At 37.1% G+C, this 16,215-nt stretch overlaps 4 protein-coding genes across 7 annotated transcripts; 2 read left to right on the forward strand and 2 right to left on the reverse strand.

Annotated features, from left to right (window-relative positions):
* Positions 1-942: 942 nt before the first annotated feature.
* On the reverse strand, positions 943-4,905 carry LOC104777974 (7-dehydrocholesterol reductase). The gene is made up of 13 exons (XM_010502308.3): positions 4,714-4,905; positions 4,040-4,262; positions 3,896-3,951; positions 3,714-3,816; positions 3,542-3,607; positions 3,001-3,114; positions 2,760-2,886; positions 2,445-2,545; positions 1,915-2,040; positions 1,755-1,819; positions 1,569-1,650; positions 1,393-1,475; positions 943-1,283 (listed from the first exon to the last, which is right to left on the reverse strand). The coding sequence occupies exons 1-13, from the start codon at positions 4,797-4,799 to the stop codon at positions 1,217-1,219; spliced, it is 1,299 nt and encodes a 432-aa protein (XP_010500610.2). The 5' UTR covers positions 4,800-4,905; the 3' UTR covers positions 943-1,216.
* A 41-nt stretch (positions 4,906-4,946) lies between these two features.
* LOC104777976 (uncharacterized) lies at positions 4,947-7,109 on the forward strand. Its single transcript, XM_010502312.3, has 7 exons — positions 4,947-5,271; positions 5,362-5,631; positions 5,726-5,811; positions 5,951-6,097; positions 6,378-6,480; positions 6,613-6,725; positions 6,814-7,109. Exons 2-7 carry the CDS (start codon positions 5,424-5,426, stop codon positions 6,901-6,903), a joined length of 747 nt encoding a protein of 248 aa, XP_010500614.1. The 5' UTR covers positions 4,947-5,271; positions 5,362-5,423; the 3' UTR covers positions 6,904-7,109.
* Positions 6,999-9,806, reverse strand: LOC104777975 (uncharacterized). 4 transcript variants are annotated; one of them, XR_015594513.1, is made up of 13 exons: positions 9,475-9,765; positions 9,286-9,383; positions 9,036-9,118; positions 8,757-8,883; positions 8,610-8,673; positions 8,379-8,476; positions 8,202-8,286; positions 8,000-8,123; positions 7,794-7,895; positions 7,645-7,709; positions 7,463-7,552; positions 7,305-7,384; positions 6,999-7,207 (listed from the first exon to the last, which is right to left on the reverse strand). XR_015594513.1 is itself a non-coding variant. In XM_010502309.2 (13 exons), the coding sequence occupies exons 1-13, from the start codon at positions 9,696-9,698 to the stop codon at positions 7,150-7,152; spliced, it is 1,290 nt and encodes a 429-aa protein (XP_010500611.1). In that variant the 5' UTR covers positions 9,699-9,806; the 3' UTR covers positions 6,999-7,149. The 4 variants fall into 4 exon arrangements, 3 of the variants coding, with proteins under 3 accessions (XP_010500611.1, XP_087363052.1, XP_087363053.1); XM_010502309.2 differs by having other exon boundaries at positions 7,463-7,544; positions 9,475-9,806; XM_087506926.1 differs by having other exon boundaries at positions 7,463-7,544; positions 9,025-9,118; positions 9,475-9,774.
* Positions 9,807-11,935: 2,129 nt separating this feature from the next.
* LOC104779275 (hexokinase-3) lies at positions 11,936-15,891 on the forward strand. Its single transcript, XM_087506928.1, has 9 exons — positions 11,936-12,712; positions 13,439-13,589; positions 13,690-13,869; positions 14,172-14,246; positions 14,398-14,553; positions 14,638-14,736; positions 14,847-14,974; positions 15,095-15,173; positions 15,263-15,891. The coding sequence occupies exons 1-9, from the start codon at positions 12,441-12,443 to the stop codon at positions 15,617-15,619; spliced, it is 1,497 nt and encodes a 498-aa protein (XP_087363054.1). The 5' UTR covers positions 11,936-12,440; the 3' UTR covers positions 15,620-15,891.
* The last annotated feature ends 324 nt before the right edge of the window (positions 15,892-16,215 follow it).

The following is a 16,215-nucleotide window of genomic DNA, read 5'->3' on the forward strand; positions in this document are numbered from 1 at the left end:
TCTTCTGGGGCAACTGCTAAACAATATGGAATGAGTAAGTCTTCTTGCCTCTCCGCCTCAACATCGGACCAACCTCATCTCGAACTATTGATGCATCCTTTACTTCCGATGAGCCCGTGTTCAAGGCAAACCTTTCAACCCGTTCCGGTCAGCGGCCTTAGTCTCTCTCCGTGGATAGCCAAAGTTCGATTAGGGTTTCCTTTGGTGGACCCTAAGTCAGCTTTTGGCCCATTAAGGCTCCAACTTCTTAAGCCCATTAGGCGTGCCTCAGTTCCAAATCCCTTTAAGCCCAGGTACGGTCTCATATCTCAATTGTCGAAGTTAAAACCTAGTCGACGGTGTGGTCAAGATTACGATCCCTATGGAACCCATCAGAGAAGTAATTCACTGTTGTTGCTATGGAGGAGTTTCCATCTTCTGAAAACCATGGTAAAAGTATCCCTTAAGGCTTTGATTTATGAACCTTATGGTTCCGGACTCCAATTTGTCCGAGCATTGTTTATGGCTATGGTTTGTCCCAGTCCAGATCTCATGCCTCGGCGAAACTAGCAAACCACCTCAAGCATCAGAGCATCTCTATCCCTGCTCGAACCCTTGTCAAAGCTCTACATTGTGTAGCTCTTCTCACGCCGGCGAGAATCACAGCTTTGCCCCCTTACTCAACGCTACTTCGTCATGTTATTATGACAGTGGCAATCTCTTCATCCATCATGGAAGAAGTATCGATAATCTTTGACCTCAGATGTATCAATATGCTTCATAGCGTTTGGCTCAAAGCTCTCAAGAATCAATTGTCGATTAACCTATCTACCTTGTTTATCTTTGCACCTTTGTTGTTTTGGCATTGGGGAATGCCTATTTCAAGCTTGTTTTAAACAATGGATTCTCATAATCCTCCTTGTTCTGTATTTGTTCTCTTCTTTAATGGAATGAAAGCAAATGTTTGTCCAAAAAAAGAAAAGATGTTGATTTAACTTATTTGATGCATGAAAAAAAGCAGTAGTATAAAATTAAAACGACAGGGTAAGTTTAATTAATCTAGAGAAATTTATAGGCGTAAAACTAGAAAGAGAGATTTTAAAACCTAGCATACAAATCAGCAAAAGAATGTCTAACACATCAATTTGCTGCTTTTGGTCTTTTGATGATACCAACGTTCGAAAAAAGAGAGCAGACTTCTTTGCTGAAAAAAAAAAAAGAGCAGACTTCGTTACAATCAATAAATTCCTGGAATGATCCTGTATTTGACTTTCTCACAATACAGCTTCCAATATTTCCCATACCTTTTGACCAAAACAAAACAAAAAAAAAAGAAACCAGAAATATGGTCAGCAAATCAAAGCAAAGATCGAAGATGATGTGTAAATAAATCATTCAGATTTTTTTGCTTACTTTGATCGGCATCTGTCATCGTCTCTCTTAGCTCGATCGAAGAGAAGAATGGTGAGGAATATGACGTAGAAGTAAGCCAAGAACTGGTTTGAAACAAAGATGTTTTCTGTGTTAATTGTGTCTCACTTGCAAGAAGAGCGCATATAATATAGCAAATAGATGGAGAAGGATTTTACGTTATCGAAGAGAGCTGGTACAGTCCAGAAGAAAGCACTTAAGATCTCAGGAACATAATGGAAATGACGCGCCAATCCCCACCTGCACAGTCAAAGCCATTGGTGATGAACAACGTCTTATTAGTTGTTGTTACAGTGTAATAATAGTTAAATACGGAAGTTGTTGTTACAGTAGAATAATCTTACCATCCAGAGGTTAAGAGAAGACTAGTTTTAGTTTCACCAGATGTTGTCGTATATGACGCCACAATCTGCAACAAACCGAGAGGCCAAGAGATATTTATATACATTGAAAAGGAATAAAGCTAAGTTCACTGAGCTAGTTGGGGCTTTATTATGATCACACCTTTGACGGGGCTCTGCCCCAAACTGAACATTTCCCATTTGTCCTTCTGAACTCTTGCCTTTGTCTATCACAGTCGTAGTTAATGTAAATGCAAAGAATTCCTGCAACGAGAATGTATATTGCCAACTGCAACCAAAGACAGATATGGTGAAGTCTTAGAGACAGAGATAGGCAATAAGAACGTGTCAACGAGTATAGGGTCAATAGGGTTTTCATAAACAGCTCTATTCTACTACTAAGGTTGATTTCTCACAACTATGTAGATTCATGAGCCATAGCATGGAATGATTTAAGCATATAATAGACATTCTATATACTATAATTCCTGTCTCTACTGTAATGAAAGATGGTAATTCAATTCCAAGAATTAACGGTGAGACTTGAGATTGCCACATTTACCTTAACCTTTCTTGTTTTCCTAACCCTATGAAAGTGGTATCATAAAGGAATCGCATTCGATTAACAATCAAAGTTATTTCTCACGTATATCATTCTCTATATTCCGCTATAAAAGTTAAAACTTTTTGCACCTGAGTTCCAAGTTCGACAGGGTGGTTCACAAGGTACATGCCTGGAGAGGTGTACACAGAAGGCACCCACACTAGACAACCCCAGCAAATATAGAATCCAGCTGAAAATCACAAATTACAAAGCATGGGAAATGTTAGCTTCCCGTGATTTTAAGCTGGGAATAAGAATCTGGATAAAATGCTGCTGCATTTGCTATAAGGTACATCTGGACTTATAGTAAAGAAACTCTAGTTGTTGCAACTGGCTTTCTTTCCTTGTACCTTTTATGACGAAGATGATGATATTATAAATTCATACATATACCAGATGCATACCTCGGTCATGTGCAATGTCCATGGTGTTCCAATAACCAGCTTCCCACCAGAAGAATTTTGTGACATACACCAGCATCAGTATGGTGTTCACCAGCATTGAGTCAGATACTTTCCCATTTATTTCATACTGGTTAAGGTAAGCATAGGAACCACAAATTAGAAAAAGGTGAAGTTCTCTGACCAGGTTATGTCGTTAGAATGTGGAACTAATTTGTTTACAAAAAAACTATTCAAAACATACCTGTTTTATACAGTACGTGACTGCAAGAACTGCCCAAGACATCATTCCGAATCTGCAATTAGTAAAAACCTTTATGTCAAAGTTCTTACCAATTCGAGGGTACAACTCCATGCCCTACAAAGCACAACGCAAAGAATACAGTGAGAAAAAAGAATGCCACAAATATAGGTTATGTTAATGATAAGCAGGACACAAAGAGTAGATTGTGAGAGAAGGATCTAAACTTGAGATTGTTATCATAAGTTAAACCTACTGCACACTTTGTTCTTGTCCTTCTTCATCTATGGACATTCAAGACGATATTCACACAAAACTATTTCCCTTGTATTTAGTCAATTAAATGAACAAATACAGCTAAGAACACTGACGTTTACAGGTCTACTAAATATGGCACTTTAGTAAAGCTTGACCTCCAAATGTTGAGCAAATAGGCAAGAAGATTATGAGGAGATGGCTAATATTGGCTAGACATGAGTTCCTCAAATAAATCCCAACGAGTAATTTCAGAAGAATGAGAATCTGATCAGCAGAAATAACTCACCCAGTAGAAGTCGATAATTAGGTTACCACATGAACCAGAGTCACTTGATGAAGGTGAAACATGACCCTGTACAAGAAAAAGAACAAGTTTTATAAACATAAAAGGTCAAATATTACAATAGTAGAGAGTAAGAAAAACAAGGAACACACCATTCATTACATAGACCACTTACTTTTATGTACAACAAGACACAAAATATGAGGCTTCCGAATATTAGTGCCGAAAAAATTTCACCCAAGTGATCATAGACAATTGCAGGGTTGAAGATCCCAAACCTGAATAACGCAATGTAAGTATAAAGTCTCTAAACTTAATCCATACCAAAGTCATCAAAAAGATTTAAACATTGCTTACCACCAAATACCAAGATAGGTGGCTAGTGTCACAAAGTAAGCAGCCAAACCATTGGCCTGCAAGAACAGAACCGTACACTTGTTAACCCGAACCAACTTCCACCACACAAGGCTAATTGAACTTAAGTAACCTCAAGTTCAGTACCTTGTAAACTGGTCTGTTTCCGGCTGGAGAAATTGGACCCTCAACTCTCCTACCAGGCAGAAGAAGCTGAAGAGCAGCTTCAAATGCTCCATAGCAGAAAATTATTTTCCAAGCAATCATAGTAGGTTTTGGCCATATAGTGATGAGTCCTTGAACTCCATTCTCCATAAAATAGCCAAAGGTCTTAGTAACAGAACCATCTTGATGAACCATTGTGTACCATCTAGCATCATCACGAAAATGAAACTAGTCTCCATTACTTAAAAAGTCACTGAAACTGAAAGTCTGTGTCTCTGAGATAATCATAACGTAGCAAACTAAGTTCCAAAAACAGAGAAGTAGATACAAATAGAATAATAATAAATCATAATAACTAACAATTCCCCAAATAGATAAGATATGACTTTGTAGCTTCAAATCTACGCATGTTGCTTAATCTGGATAACGAAGTCCATAACTGTATCAGCATGTGACTCTACGGGTACTAAAAGAATTAAAACAACACTTTCTACGAGAAAGAATCACTGTGCATCGCTTTTGCTCAATCGAAGGTTCTAATGATTCCTAAGATTTAAAGATATGAGCAATCAAATTCAGGGTATGAATTAAGGAGATGAAGAAGCGTGGCGAGTCTGATCTGAGGAACTAGAGAGAATAAAGTAAGAGAGCATTACAGGAGAATGACGAAAGGTGGACAGAAGGCGAGAAGCGAAAGCATCGATGCGTAAGTAACGATCGGAGAATGTACAGTCTCCGCCATCTTCTTCTTCTTCTTCTTCTTCTCGGACAAAAACCTCAGATTCTGATCTGTGTTGTGTTGACCCAAACGAGTCTGCGAAGTTAACAATGAAGACGATGATGAACTGAAACACAGAGATCACAAAGGCAAACGAGTGATGATGTGTCACGTGCCCTCCACATGTTTGTTTAAAATTCCAGTTTTACCCTTTTAAGACTTTTCATCGCCATCGTTTTTGACAATTCCCAATCTTCTTTCTTTCTTTCTTTCTTTCTTTCTTTCTTCGCTCTCAAACCTCAAAAAAGATCTTCTTCTTCTTCTTCTTCTTCTTCTTCTTCTTCGTCTCTGTTTGTATTCAACACATATAGTGATGGATCGAGGAGACTAACAAAATCATTTCGAAGCCATAGTGTTTACACCGCAGCTTCTTCTTTACTCGCAAAAAAACAATGCTTGGTTTGGGATCAAGTTCTCGAGAATTGGTTGAATTCGTGTAAGTTTCGATTTTTTTTTTTTGGGTGATTTCTATCGAAACCCTAGATCGAGTTTTCTGATGGTCTGTTGATTGCTCTCGTGTTCACAGGTTTCGCCATTTCTAGCTCTTTTAGTAGTATGTTCTTCAAGAGATGCAATTAGAGCTTAGTGATGATTGATGATGATGATAGGAAGAAGGAACATGTTTTATTCGACGAATCAACAACATCATCCGACGAAATCGTAGCAGTTGAGAGAAGGGATCGTGTTTTGGAGGAAGGACAAGTTTCAGAGATAGCTGAGAGTGATGACGACGACGAAACTACTCTTCTCGTTTCTGGAGATCAACCGCAATGTCGGATTTGCCTTGATGTCGGAGGTATATTAATAACTAAAGGCAATCCCTGATCTCTGAGGATGATTACAGTAATTGGAGTTTGTAGAGAAATGAGTATACTTTTTGTTGATTGCAGGGGAAGATCTGATTGCTCCCTGTAATTGTAAAGGTACTCAGAAGCACGTTCACAGATCTTGTCTCGATAACTGGCGTTCCACCAAGGTAAATTATTGTAACCACATTTGTTCTTGGTGGGGTGGTAGATGAGGTTTTGAATCAATGGTTTTACTTTGCTTATGAAATGTGTTTTGTTTCTATAATTTGGTGTGTGCTGAAACTTTGGGTGTGCAATGTGTTTCAGGAAGGTTTTGCATTTTCGCATTGTACAGAGTGTAGAGCCTTCTTTAAACTCCGAGCCAATGTGCCTGCTGATAGATGGTGGTTGAGATTGAGATTTCAGCTGCTGGTTGCTAGAGATCATGCCTTCATCTTCATTTCTGTCCAGATGGTACATCACCTGTTTCCTTGTTAGAATTTACTGTTTTTACATTTTCGTTACCGTCTTCTTGACTCCCATATTTATCCATCCCACTCTTGTATTATACTAGGATTCAATCATGAGAATGCAAATCCATAGCTATATTTGCCATATCAGTTCATGACCAAATTCATGGTTTTTATTGCATTTGAAAACTGAAAAAGGAGATTCCTTGTATGAATTTGGATTAGATGTTTACATGTGATGCTTAGTGAATGCATTTAATAACAAAGGCTTCTTGTATCAACAGATTGTAGCATTCTTGGGGTTACTAGTATACAAGTTCTACGGTGAAGAACTACGAGAAATGTTTGGTTATGAGGAACATCCTTATGGGTTCTACACATTGGCTGGTACAACTATTTTCGTTTTCTATAGGTTCTTGGACATAATCACTCGGTCACTAGACCTTAGAGTCGACCAGAACTATCTTTGTGCTGAATGACTGAGGGTTAATGAACATGATGGTCTATTTCATGTCGCAGTTTTGGCCATTGTCTTGGTAGGACTGCTTTACGGGTTCTTCATTGCCATTATATGTGGTCAAAGGATCAACGAGCGGCATTACCATGTTCTTGCCAAACAAGAACTCACAAAGGTCAGCTTTCTTGTAGCTTTTCTGTCCTTGAACATCATCGATAATTGCTTTCTGGTACACAACACTCTTTTTGTGTCAATCACATCAGGAATATATAGTGGAAGACCGCGACTGCAAGAATGTTCCTGAGCTTGACCAGAGTCATGTGATGGAACTAAAAATGTTGGGACTTTATTGAACGTATAGTACAAGAGAAGAGCTTGCTGGATCTTTACTCTTCATTTCACCTGTAAATTATACTCTTCATTGATTTATATGGTTGTTTCACCAAGATTTTGTCATCTCCTAGTTGGGTTTTTTTTTGTTATATATTTCTGATGCAAATATATATCTGTACGAGTACACATATCAGAAGTAATTTGGTTTACAGGTTTACAAAGTAAAGTATCAGCGATCATCTATGTTTCTTCTTCCTCGATTGAACTCATACGTAAATCCCTAAAACCACCTCCTTCGGCACGGTTTCTACCATCCATGGTGGCCTTTAGATCAGAAGAAACCCACGAAAATACATTATTAAATTAAAAGAGGAGATAAAGAATCGGTATCTGCAAAAAAGGAAGAACAAAATTGGCTCACTTGTTCAATATGAAATTGAATGTTCCTTGTGATGCACGTTTGAGAAGAACCTCCCTTGCCTCTACTGCAATCCCTTGAGGCTGTAGAACAACACTTGAAAATTATTTTTCATTGTAAACAAAAATAACCTTGAGGTCGTTTAGCAAATCTAGAGAGACCTCTTCTGGAAACCAAACCCCTGGTTGTGTGCTTCCTTCAAGCATTGCTAGGACAAAAGCCGCGGTTGAAACTCCAACAGATCTATAAACCTAAGATATTTTAATTCTCATACATAACTTTACATATACGTATATATATATATATATATATATGCAAATATAAGGATGTTAAGGAGACTCACACAGATAGTGATTTATGACTGAATAACCCAACTGTAGTCCGTCCATCCGAGCACTCCAAATCAACCTTCCCAAAGAGTTAACATAAGTAACAACGAGTAACCAAAATAACTGCTGCAAATTATTTTGAAATTCTCTGTTTTTCACTTACCCTCATCGAGACACGCTCTCCAGCAAAGCCATCCAGGGCTCTAACGACAGGGTCGAACAGCTCTACCATTTGTTGGACTTTGGCTTTGTCTCTAAGGACCTCCTGCAGCGTACAAGACAAGCATTGCAATTTGATTACAGGAAAGAGATGTGATTATCATCCTCGATCATGTAAAAATTGATTCAGGTAAGGTCCGAGTATGATACCGGTGGTAAGACTTTTGTCATGATCTCCATTCCCCAATTCCAGAAGAAAGGAGCTGTGCCAAATCGAGCACTGACAGTTGGAACTCCAAGAACTTCATGAGTTGATCTAACTTCTGGCAAATTCCTGAAAACAACTACTGTTCTAAGCAAATATTTTTCAGGGATGTCAATGGAGCTTTTGATGTGGAGGCGCGTGACTTACAAAAGATAAACGTCTCTTTTCCGGATACCTTTTCCAAAATCTACGTTCATCACTCCACTATAGGGTCTTAGTTTCACCTTCTCTCCTGATCAAAAGCCCCACAATACAAGGCTGAGAAAAATTCAGAAAGAGTAATATGTTTTAATTTCTAGGAGTTTGAAGTCCTATAACACTTGCCTTGTTTATATGCAGTAACTTCTTCACCGAGAAGTAGAAAACTGGTTGCTAATATTGTAGGACCTGCACCGCCAGTGCCTGCTGTGTAATAAGAAAACCTGACATGACAGAGCGAGAAACGAAAAAGTCTGATGTATATACAATGGAAAAATATTTTTGCAATATGAAAACTATAGTTATTTATTCTTATGAATTACGATGAGAAACATATAAGAAAGTTTGTTGTGTAACCTCAATTTCTCTGGCTTCCCTTTGTCTTCGCTTATTGCTGCAGCGACCAGTTCTGCCGCCATGACTATAAGAAAGTTAAACATGTTACATTATTGCAACAGTAAAAACAAAATCAAGCTAAAAGGGACATGTGTTGAGATATAACACCATTGCTAACTCCTGGATATATTCCAGCTGTTGTTAACGCAGGGATATTTGCCGCAATTGCCTCAGCCTGAAGAGATTTTGCACGGAAAGCATAGCTTGTGTCGTCACAAACATCGACATATGCAGTCTGTTTCGTTTCAAATATAAACCAAAAAAAATTCTCTGTAAGACTCATTTCCTAAACTCAAACCAAGCAGGAGTATAATTCTCATGCATTTCAAATAGAGTAGGTAAAGGTTGGTGACATTAGAAAATGTTATTTTATTACCTTATCCTCACCTTGGTCTTTATGGCAGCTTCAAGAACAGTGCATCGAGGAGCTTGCTGAAAAGGTCCAGCGGCATGGACTACAAGATCAACGTCTGGATTCCCACATTTCACGGTTTAATACTCAAATAAGAAACTTCAAAATGCCAAAGATAAAAAAATCCCAGATAAACCCTGAACTTGTCTAAATTCAATCCCAAAATCTCATCCAATTGTCCAATTGGAACTCAAACATATACAACCAATTTTGATTGAAACAAACCTCTTAAAGTAGTCTCAAGCATCTTAGTGTCATTGATATCTACTTGAGCAAACTCAGAATTCTCTCCAAGCTTAGCCACCATTGCTTCACCTTTATCTCTGCGCACAGAGAAATATGTATCTTATCTCAATACAATGAATTTTACAACTTATTCGACACTTTTTTTTTCCTTCTGATTTGCTCGCAAACCTGTTGCGTCCACCGACGACGATCTGAAGCTGCTTGGGACATAGCTTAGAAAGAGCAGTAGCAGTAGACCCGCCGACCCGACCCGTTCCACCCAAAACCAATACCCGATAGTTCCGGGTAGGATCAGAGAGCTTAACCTCCGGAACGCCGTCGTATTTCGTTTCGCTAGACGAAGCTGCTCGTATCGTAGCTCTGTACGGTTGCAGCAGCAGAGCTCGAGCCATTCTCCGTCTCTCTCCCTCTCTCACTCACTCACCTCATCTCTTTAGCAGTTCTATCGTAGGCGATGACGTGGTAACTGATGACGTGTCAGAATTTGAACGTGATAAATTGCTTGGGCATTTTCCAGCCCAGTAAGTAAAAATAGGTGGGCCTGATAAATGGATGGGTCTAAAATGAAGAAATGGACTATAAATATTTCTTGTTTTTTTTTTTCTTAGTTTTGAACTTATATACATCCAGACAAGATAAGTCGTATTCGTGTTTATACGGTGTTTGAATATTAAATATATGAAATCAAATTATTCAAAAAAGTGTAAAATAATAAATGTAATCACATAAACTTAATAAATGCGAAATTAAATTAGATGGGGGAAAAAGAAAAAAAAAAAAGTTTGGTGGCGGAAATGAGAAAAAAGAAGAAGAAGAAGAAAGCGTAGCGTCAGCGAAGGGTAAGCAGGTGACGTGTCAAGTCACGTGACCACAATCTGAGAAACCAAAACGCGGAGAACCTCTACACACGAGGGGTCAAAATGGTAAATATTACGAAACGTGTAGGTCCTATTGTTGAGTGGCAGTGAGCTGTCAAACTGGGGAAGAGCGAATTTTTTTTTCTTTCTTCTTCTCTCTTTTTTTTTTCCTTCTTAAATCGCAACGTGCGTTTTCATGGGCTCTGACGCTGTTTGTCCCTCACCTTTGTAGATTTTTTTGTTTCTTTTTAATTTCCCAACAATAAAAACATTTCTTAAAAAAAACAAGAAAATGGCATATAAATAACTATAATGTAAAAATTAAAATTGCCAGCTTTTATGCGGCTGTTCGCCACATTCATAAACCAAAAGGACATTCGAATTTCTATTTTAATTATTGCACTTTAATATATATTATACAAACATTTTTAACTACCTATATACAAAGTACATAAATTTACATTGTTGAAAAAAACTACAATTATTCTGGAATATTTTGTTTTACACAGTAGTTTAATCAAATTTGTAAAAAAAAAAAAAAAAAATACGTAAACATGTCTCCAGCGGTTTGTATGCTTAAATTTTTTTAACCCTACTGTAACTAAAACGGCTTTTCATTTACTTTGTTGTTATGTGAACTAAATTAAGTTAAATAAATGACGAAAAATAGCAATAATGGCTGGCAGGAAATAATAATGCCAATGCGAAAATAAAATTTGCCAAGTTGGCTTAAAATGTAGGGCATGATGGTACTAAAAAAAAAAAAAAGTGGCACAAAAAGAAGGTGGAATATTACAATTCAAGCCCTATACATGAGGGTTTATTTTTATTGGACAAGATTTAGCCACGAGTCATTTATCAATAATTTGATTTCCATGGACCGTTTTTATTAAAAATTAAAAAATTAATCGATGGTTAAGAATGCTTCTAATTATTAATAATTTGGTGAGAGATTCTCTCCCCAACGGCAAAAAGAGCAGCACGCCGTTGAAATAATTTAATTCAAACGAGAGTCTTCACTAAATCGACCCGGTCAAAGGTCAAACGAAGTTTACTCTTTTTTACTACTACTTTATTTTATTGTTATTTTAATGTAATTGAGTTAACGTTTCGTAATCTCCCTAATATTTTGTAACTGACCTTAAAAGTGTGATTCATTAAAGTAAAAAGAGGGAGAGAGAGAGAAGACTGGGCACGACGGTAATATTATAGAAATCGAGAGGGTTGAAATGCTAATTAATTTTTCTTATGCGGTCGTATAATGTTTATTCACTTTCGGTGACCTTAGATAGAGAACAGAACATCGTTGATAGTTTAGTTTATAAAAAAACTTCAAATTCCTCTTTTTTCTATATATGAATGTTCGTATATTTTTTGAAACAAAATTAGTGAGGAAAAAAGTTGTTTTTGTTTTGTTTTTTGTTTCATCCAAAAAAAAAAGACAATTAGGTTGACAAAGAAGCGTCAGTTAACAACTACAATTATAACATATTCTCCCATTTCAAATAATATTTTTTGTATCAGATTTTTTAAAGTTTTATATTATTAAAAAATTTACTATACGGTAGTAAAAAATGTTTCTTTCAAATTCTCTTTCCTCACATTTTTTTCTTTTAAATTGTCGGCAATATTATTAAAGGATAAAGATAAATTTGTTTCCTCTAATTCTCTTAATTAAATGGAAATTAATTGGGGAAAAGAAAGAAAAAAAAAACGAAACCGTCGACATCTAAAAAAGACGAGAGGGTATGTTGTAATTACGCTATATATATATATATAAATAAATATATATAATCACAGTTCGCTTTCCTAGTCTCTTCTTCTCTCTCTCCTTCCGCTTTTGTCTCTGCCGAAATCCATAAATCTCTCTCACTTCGTATTTATTTAATCGTCACTTCACCGCCGTTGAGAAACTCGAGAGTTTTTTTTAACCTTCGCCGGAGTTTACTGGCGGGAAAGCACCGTCGAAATCGAGGTGGTTAGTTTACAGGTGGAGCAGTGACAGCTAAGGTAGAAAGGCGGCGGAACAAAAAAAGAAGACTAAGAGAGAAAAAAAAAAGTTAAATAAAAAAAAAAGTAGTAGTTGATGATGATGATGATGATGATGAAGATGTTGGTGGAAGAGACTCGTATAGGGTTTTCTAATAGGCGTTGTTGTTCGCTGTTTCTGAACTCTTGTTTATTATTGGAGTAAGTAAAAAAGCGCCACACAGAGAGGGAGAGAAAGAAATTGTTTTTTTTTTCTTTGGTTCTGTTTTTTTTTTTGTTTGGGTTGTGATGGGGAAAGTGGCGGTTGCGTTTGCGGCTGTTGCGGTTGTGGCGGCTTGTTCTGTTGCGGCGATGATGGTTGGTAGGAGAATGAAGAGTAGGAGGAAATGGAGGACTGTGGTTGAGATTTTGAAAGAGTTGGAGGATGATTGTGATACTCCCATCGCTAGGTTGAGACAAGTTGTTGATGCTATGGCTGTCGAGATGCACGCTGGTTTGGCTTCTGAAGGTGGCTCTAAGCTTAAAATGCTCCTCACTTTCGTTGATGTTTTGCCCACTGGGTAAGCTTTTCTCTTCTTTTTTTTTTTTTTTTTTTGCTGATTAGGGATTTCATGCTTAACATTGATTTGAGTAATGTGTGAAAGATGATTCCTTTCTTCTGTTCTCTTCGGTTTGGTTCTTGATTTATCAAGATTTAGTGATCTCAGGTTCTTTCTGTTTACTCTACATTGCATGATCTCACCAAAGTCCTTAATTTTACTGTTTGCTCAATGCAGTAAAATAGAATGTTTTGTTGCTTGATTCTTATATATATGACAATCACTTGCTCAACGAGCTCGTTCCTGGTCGTGGTAAGGGTCTCTCGTGTTTGAGCTTTAGTTGGAGGGAGCCAGGGAATTAAAGAAGTGTCAGTGGGTACCATTTTGTGCAAAAAAAAACAGATCCTTTGATTCTGTTCTCTTCTTTTCGTTTATGTGAATTTTATTTAAATATCCTGTAAAAGCTTTTAAGGGCTTCTCCTTTTCTTTTCCTTCTCTCTTATCTCTTACCTTTACTTTCGTATCTTGTTCCTATCTACTAGATTGCTACTGCTCAAACGAAAATGAACTGGTTTCTTCATATTGTAGCCATTGGATTCTCTCTTTTTATTTGAGGAAACGTATTTCATTTCTTTTTTTTTTTTTGTAGACTCATAATTGTCACAACTAGCCTGTTTGTTCAAATAGTTTACATCCAATCATTGCAGTTGTGTGTTGGATTGCACTGACTGACTGCTTTTATTTCAGGAGGGAGAAAGGAACGTATTATGCACTTCACCTTGGTGGCACTTATTTTAGGATTTTAAGAGTTCATCTCGGTGCTCAAAGGTCCTATCTAGATGTTCAAGATGTTGAACGACATCCAATACCTTCACATCTGATGAACAGCACCAGCGAGGTGACTATTTTTGCTTATTATTTTACCAGTCCTTGCTTGTTATGTATAATGTAAACCAGTAAATTTGGTCTCTGTTGATTTTTTGTTCACATGATTGCAGGTTCTTTTCAACTTTCTCGCCTTCTCCTTGGAAAGGTTTATCGAAAAAGAAGAAAACGGGTCCGATTCACAAGGTGTTAAAAGGGAACTTGCATTTACGTTTTCATTCCCTGTCAAGCATACTTCTATTTCTTCAGGAGTTCTAATCAAATGGACCAAAGGTTTTGAGATTAGTGAAATGGTTAGTCTTATGATACTTACATTACTTCTTATATTCTTTGCAACCTGTGGTTTTCTTTAAGATATTTTTGTTAATTTTAAGAATAACTTCAACTCGTACCAACTCGATCGAATTACTCTCTCTACTATCAAAATTCTATCTAATATCCTGATAGTGCTCTTGGGTTAACAAGAGTGGATGACCTTTAGCTTAAGTATTAGCTGTGTTATGATTTTGTGGCAATGTAGTCCACCTCTTGGAATTTGGTGTGAGTACAGCATAAGCTAAACTGTAATATGATCGTATATGCCTTACTGTTTTAGGTTGGGAAAGAAATAGCTGAATGTCTACAAGATGCGCTGGACCGAAGAGGCCTAAATATGCATGTTGCGGCTCTTGTAAGTGCTTTGTCACTGCAACATATATCTTTTTCTTACCTCTTTTACAATACGCCTTAGCAGAACTCCAATCAAAATGTCTATGTAGCTGCTGCGAGAAATTCTTATGAAATGATGCTTGGTTATAATTTCTGTTTTCTCTTTTGAGCAGGTAAATGATACTGTTGGAGCCCTGTCACTTGGATATTATCATGATCCAGACACGGTAGTAGCAGTTGTATTTGGGACAGGTAGTAATGCATGTTACTTGGAACGAACTGATGCCATAATCAAGTGTCAGGGTCTGCTTACAACTTCTGGAAGCATGGTACGAAGAACTATTTTGAGAAACCAGCTATCATGCTTTAGTTCCCAGAGAAATAAATGTAAAAGATTCTTTCGTAATTTTCAGGTAGTCAATATGGAGTGGGGTAATTTTTGGTCCTCTCATCTGCCTAGAACTTCATATGACACTGACTTGGATGCAGAGAGTTCAAATTCAAATGATATGGTATTATTTGCCTTGCTTTCCCTTTTTTTTCATGTTTTGTATTGCACCATGAGTTATTATTATCAGGTTAATCTATTAGCATTAAGATCTTTTGGGGTTTTCTTTAATAGGGTTTTGAGAAGATGATATCAGGAATGTATCTGGGTGACATTGTTCGTAGAGTAATTCTTCGCATGTCTCAAGAGTCTGATGTCTTTGGACCCACCACGTCCGTATTATCTGAGCCTTACGTTCTAAGGTACATGTCATCTTTACAACTGATTGTTGTCTAATTTGATCTCACATCAAGTACCTTCCATCTCTCAGTACTGTTTACTCTATATCAAAACGTCTAAGCATGTATACTTCTATCTCTTAGTACAAATTCAGTCTCAGCCATGCATGAAGATGACACACCTGAGCTACTAGAAGTAGCAAGAATCTTGAAAGACTTGGGGGTAAGTCAACATGTTCACTATTATTGCGCCTTTTTATGGAACTTGAAGGTAGAAAATGTAATAAAACTTGTTATGAATGAACAAAACAGGTACCGGATGTCCCACTGAAGGTGAGAAAATTAGTGGTGAAAGTATGTGACGTGGTTACACGAAGAGCAGGGAGGCTAGCAGCAGCAGGAATTGCAGGAATATTGAAGAAGATAGGGCGAGATGGAAGCGGAGGAATCACGAGCGGGAGAAGCAGAGGCGAAATCCAAATGCAGAAAAGAACAGTTGTTGCAGTAGAAGGAGGTTTGTACATGAACTATGTCATGTTTAGGGAATACATGGAAGAAGCTCTGGTTGAGATATTAGGAGAAGAGGTGAGTCAATACGTAGTCGTTAAAGCCATGGAAGATGGTTCAAGCATTGGCTCTGCTCTCCTCGTTGCCTCTTTACAGTCATGAATTCATTATCGTGATCCGTTCGTATTTATGGTTATATATAAAAATTGGTTATGTGCGTCAGTCAGTGTGTGTAAATAAATTATTCAATATTTGTTTGTTGTTAATTATTATTTTCTAAATATAGTTTTTGTGTAAATGTTTAGGAAGGGTTTATATATTCTTTGGTACTTTCTATCCTTGTGATGTGTATTTGGAAGGCTGTTTAAGAAATGATTAACACAATGTAAAGGTAATGATGACGATTAATAGAATGTCAATTTCTATTGCTTCTTCTTTTTGTTGCTTTTTTTTTAGTGCCAAAGCCTCCCTACTAAAGAATAACTTCTTTTTCTATCTTTGCTTTGTAGCACCTTTCAAAAAGAATGATGTTCAAAATACATTTATTAAATTTCGTTTCTCTAAGACTGTTCAATTCGTTCGCATTAGGTAACTTTGGTTGTGTTGGACTTGGACCGTCAGAAACCATGTAGTAGTTGTTTCGATCACTAAGGAGTTTAAAAAGGCAAAGTTCTTGCTTGTTTCTTCCGCTGGCTCCTGAAATCGTCCTTCCTGTAGAGAAGAACATATAAGTGTTTAAGTTGGATGGGTTAGAAACA

Source organism: Camelina sativa, chromosome 3, assembly GCF_030686135.1.
Source record: "Camelina sativa cultivar CO46 ecotype springtype chromosome 3, ASM3068613v1".
NCBI classification, from domain to species: Eukaryota; Viridiplantae; Streptophyta; class Magnoliopsida; order Brassicales; family Brassicaceae; genus Camelina; species Camelina sativa.

Excerpts from the sequence above, each read along its gene's own strand:
- LOC104779275 (XM_087506928.1), top strand. The coding sequence starts at position 12,441 with ATGGGGAAAGTGGCGGTTGCGTTTGCGGCTGTTGCGGTTGTGGCGGCT. Across the intron at positions 14,737-14,846 it reads GTTCAAATTCAAATGATATG|GGTTTTGAGAAGATGATATC; the intron begins GTATTATTTGCC and ends TTTCTTTAATAG. Across the intron at positions 15,174-15,262 it reads GAATCTTGAAAGACTTGGGG|GTACCGGATGTCCCACTGAA; the intron begins GTAAGTCAACAT and ends TGAACAAAACAG.
- LOC104777974 (XM_010502308.3), bottom strand. The coding sequence starts at position 4,799 with ATGGCGGAGACTGTACATTCTCCGATCGTTACTTACGCATCGATGCTT. Across the intron at positions 4,263-4,713 it reads CCACCTTTCGTCATTCTCCT|ATGGTACACAATGGTTCATC; the intron begins GTAATGCTCTCT and ends TGATGATGCTAG. Across the intron at positions 1,476-1,568 it reads TACCAGCTCTCTTCGATAAC|TTCTTGGCTTACTTCTACGT; the intron begins GTAAAATCCTTC and ends GTTTCAAACCAG.
- LOC104777976 (XM_010502312.3), top strand. The coding sequence starts at position 5,424 with ATGATTGATGATGATGATAGGAAGAAGGAACATGTTTTATTCGACGAA. Across the intron at positions 6,098-6,377 it reads TCTTCATTTCTGTCCAGATG|ATTGTAGCATTCTTGGGGTT; the intron begins GTACATCACCTG and ends TTGTATCAACAG. Across the intron at positions 6,726-6,813 it reads CCAAACAAGAACTCACAAAG|GAATATATAGTGGAAGACCG; the intron begins GTCAGCTTTCTT and ends CAATCACATCAG.
- LOC104777975 (XM_010502309.2), bottom strand. The coding sequence starts at position 9,698 with ATGGCTCGAGCTCTGCTGCTGCAACCGTACAGAGCTACGATACGAGCA. Across the intron at positions 8,674-8,756 it reads ATATCCAGGAGTTAGCAATG|TCATGGCGGCAGAACTGGTC; the intron begins GTGTTATATCTC and ends ACTTTCTTATAG. Across the intron at positions 7,896-7,999 it reads TGACAAAAGTCTTACCACCG|GAGGTCCTTAGAGACAAAGC; the intron begins GTATCATACTCG and ends TGTACGCTGCAG.